We start from the raw sequence: 2379 nt of genomic DNA on the forward strand, positions 1-2379 counted from the left end.
TTTTTGTGGGACAATTTTTTTTTATTACACTTAAATAAAAAATTCTGGTGGGGACAATTGTCTTTTCCCAGCATCCTATTGAAGGGATAGGTCAATAAGCGTTCACATATAAAAATAATTTATTTAATAAAAAATTATATTTAATTTTTATTATGTATATAATTCTCTTAAATAAAAAATAACAGCTAGATTAATTTCTAACCTAGGTTGAAAAATACCCATATATAAGAACTAAGACAAAAAAAAAAGTGCAAACAGATAAGTTGTTAGTAACAAGTTGGTGTTTGTCCTCATTGAGAAAAAGGATCAACATAATAATCACTGCAACCAAGCAGTGGTGATCATCGTGTTGATAGAGATGGATCTATATAGGGAATCGAGGAGCTCAATGTGAAACGAGGAGTCAACACATACCTCCACGTGCCCAGCATTCAGTTTTTCACAACCTAGGTGTCCGTCACAGATCCAACCCTTATTTGGCTCATATAAGCTGTGGCAGTATTCCACATTTCAGCCATGCAAATGACCCATGTGTATATATATATAATAAGCCTATAAGTTGCATTTAATTTACAGCCTCGTACGTGTGAAGTGAAGAATAATCTTGTGAATCGCGTAAGCTCTCTCAACTCAACTGGATCCGGGTCACAACCGTCTTGAAATTAAGACCAACTGGGTCATTGATCACAATCTCAATTGGTAGCACAACATCAAGGGAAAGTGAAAAAGAAAGGTATATTTGATCAGGGATATGGCAACTCGAAGATATGAGTTTGGAAGGATGAATGAGGCTAGCCACCCAGACTCCATCAGAGCTGCCTTGGCTGAATTCCTCTCCACTTGCATCTTTGTCTTTGCTGGAGAAGGCTCTGCCCTTGCTTTGCGTCTGTACTCTCTACCATATATACATATTCGCATACTCAAACACTAATTAAAGTACTATGCATGTTATTATGTATATGACTATGAATTAATAATATATATACGCTTGTATGGTTTTACGTTGCAGGACAAATTTACAAGGAACCAGGGTCATCAGCGGGTGAGCTAGTGGTAATTGCACTAGCTCATGCATTTGCTCTATTTGCTGCTATTTCTGCTAGCATGCATGTGTCTGGTGGACACGTCAACCCTGCCGTCACTTTTGGCGCTCTTCTTGGTGGAAGGATCTCCGTCCTTAGAGCAGTTTACTATTGGGTTGCTCAACTTCTAGGTTCTATAGTGGCTGCTCTCTTGTTGAGGCTTGTCACTAACAACATGGTATGTATATGTGCTACAATATCAAATCCCACCTTTCCCTCTCTATTACTCTCTTTCTCATTAGAGATATTATTAGATGATTCAGGACATAGTCTCATTGTAGTTAAATTTTTTATAAAATTGAATTTTTTGTTTATATGAACCATGGTCAAGAACATAGACGCTGCTAGTTTGAGATTATGTACCAATAGTATAGATATGATGATGACTCTGCGCCTGTGCCTTCAACTAATTATAAATTCTGATAGCCAATAAAAAAGAAAATGAAAAAAAAAAAAGATCTTTGATACATTCAGTAAAAGGAAAGAATTAATTTTGAAGTTACTTAAATTCAATTTAAGGTTATGACTGATTATAAATAATTATCTTCGGATTGATTGGCTTTATGTAAATTAAGGAACAGCATCTCGTGTGTGTGTAATACTGTATTTTGACAAAATTTATATTGATAAAAAAAAGAAAGCTATACTTGAGCTTAATTTGTTTATGGAAACTGAAAATATGAGAAATCAGAGTACAGTGACTATATTGTGGTTGCATGTAACAGAGACCACAGGGGTTCAGTGTGTCAATCGGGCTTGGAGCGTTCCACGGTCTTGTACTTGAGATTGCTCTCACATTTGGTCTGATGTACACAGTCTATGCAACTGCTATTGATCCTAAAAGGGGTAGCATTGGCTCAATTGCACCCTTAGCCATTGGATTCGTTGTTGGGGCAAACATCCTTGCTGGTGGGCCGTTTGATGGAGCATGCATGAACCCTGCTCGGGCTTTTGGGCCTGCCATGGTGGGCTGGAGATGGCACTACCACTGGATCTTCTGGGTGGGCCCATTCATTGGAGCTGCCCTTGCAGCACTCCTGTATGAATACGTTATGGTCCCAAATGAGCCTCCTCATCACCAACCTTTGGCTGCTGAAGATTACTAGTTAATTTGGGTATTATGAAATGTACCTATGCCTATGTTTGTGTGTTTTTCTTTTCTCTTGTCGTTATCTGAATTCATGTATGCAATTTCCTTGATGCTGGTTTGGAGTATCAACACTAAAAACTTGTTAAGTGTGTATGTAGATGTAGTCCTCGATGATGAATAAAGTGTGACCCCTACCCTTCTTCATCA

General features: G+C 37.9%; 1 protein-coding gene across 1 annotated transcript; it reads left to right on the plus strand.

Annotated features, from left to right (window-relative positions):
• Nucleotides 1-547: 547 nt before the first annotated feature.
• LOC114370495 (probable aquaporin TIP-type alpha) lies at nt 548-2379 on the plus strand. The gene is made up of 3 exons (XM_028327858.1): nt 548-884; nt 1010-1260; nt 1808-2379. Exons 1-3 carry the CDS (start codon nt 752-754, stop codon nt 2186-2188), a joined length of 765 nt encoding a protein of 254 aa, XP_028183659.1. The 5' UTR covers nt 548-751; the 3' UTR covers nt 2189-2379.

Source organism: Glycine soja, chromosome 10 (genome assembly GCF_004193775.1).
Source record: "Glycine soja cultivar W05 chromosome 10, ASM419377v2, whole genome shotgun sequence".
Lineage (NCBI taxonomy): Eukaryota > Viridiplantae > Streptophyta > Magnoliopsida > Fabales > Fabaceae > Glycine > Glycine soja.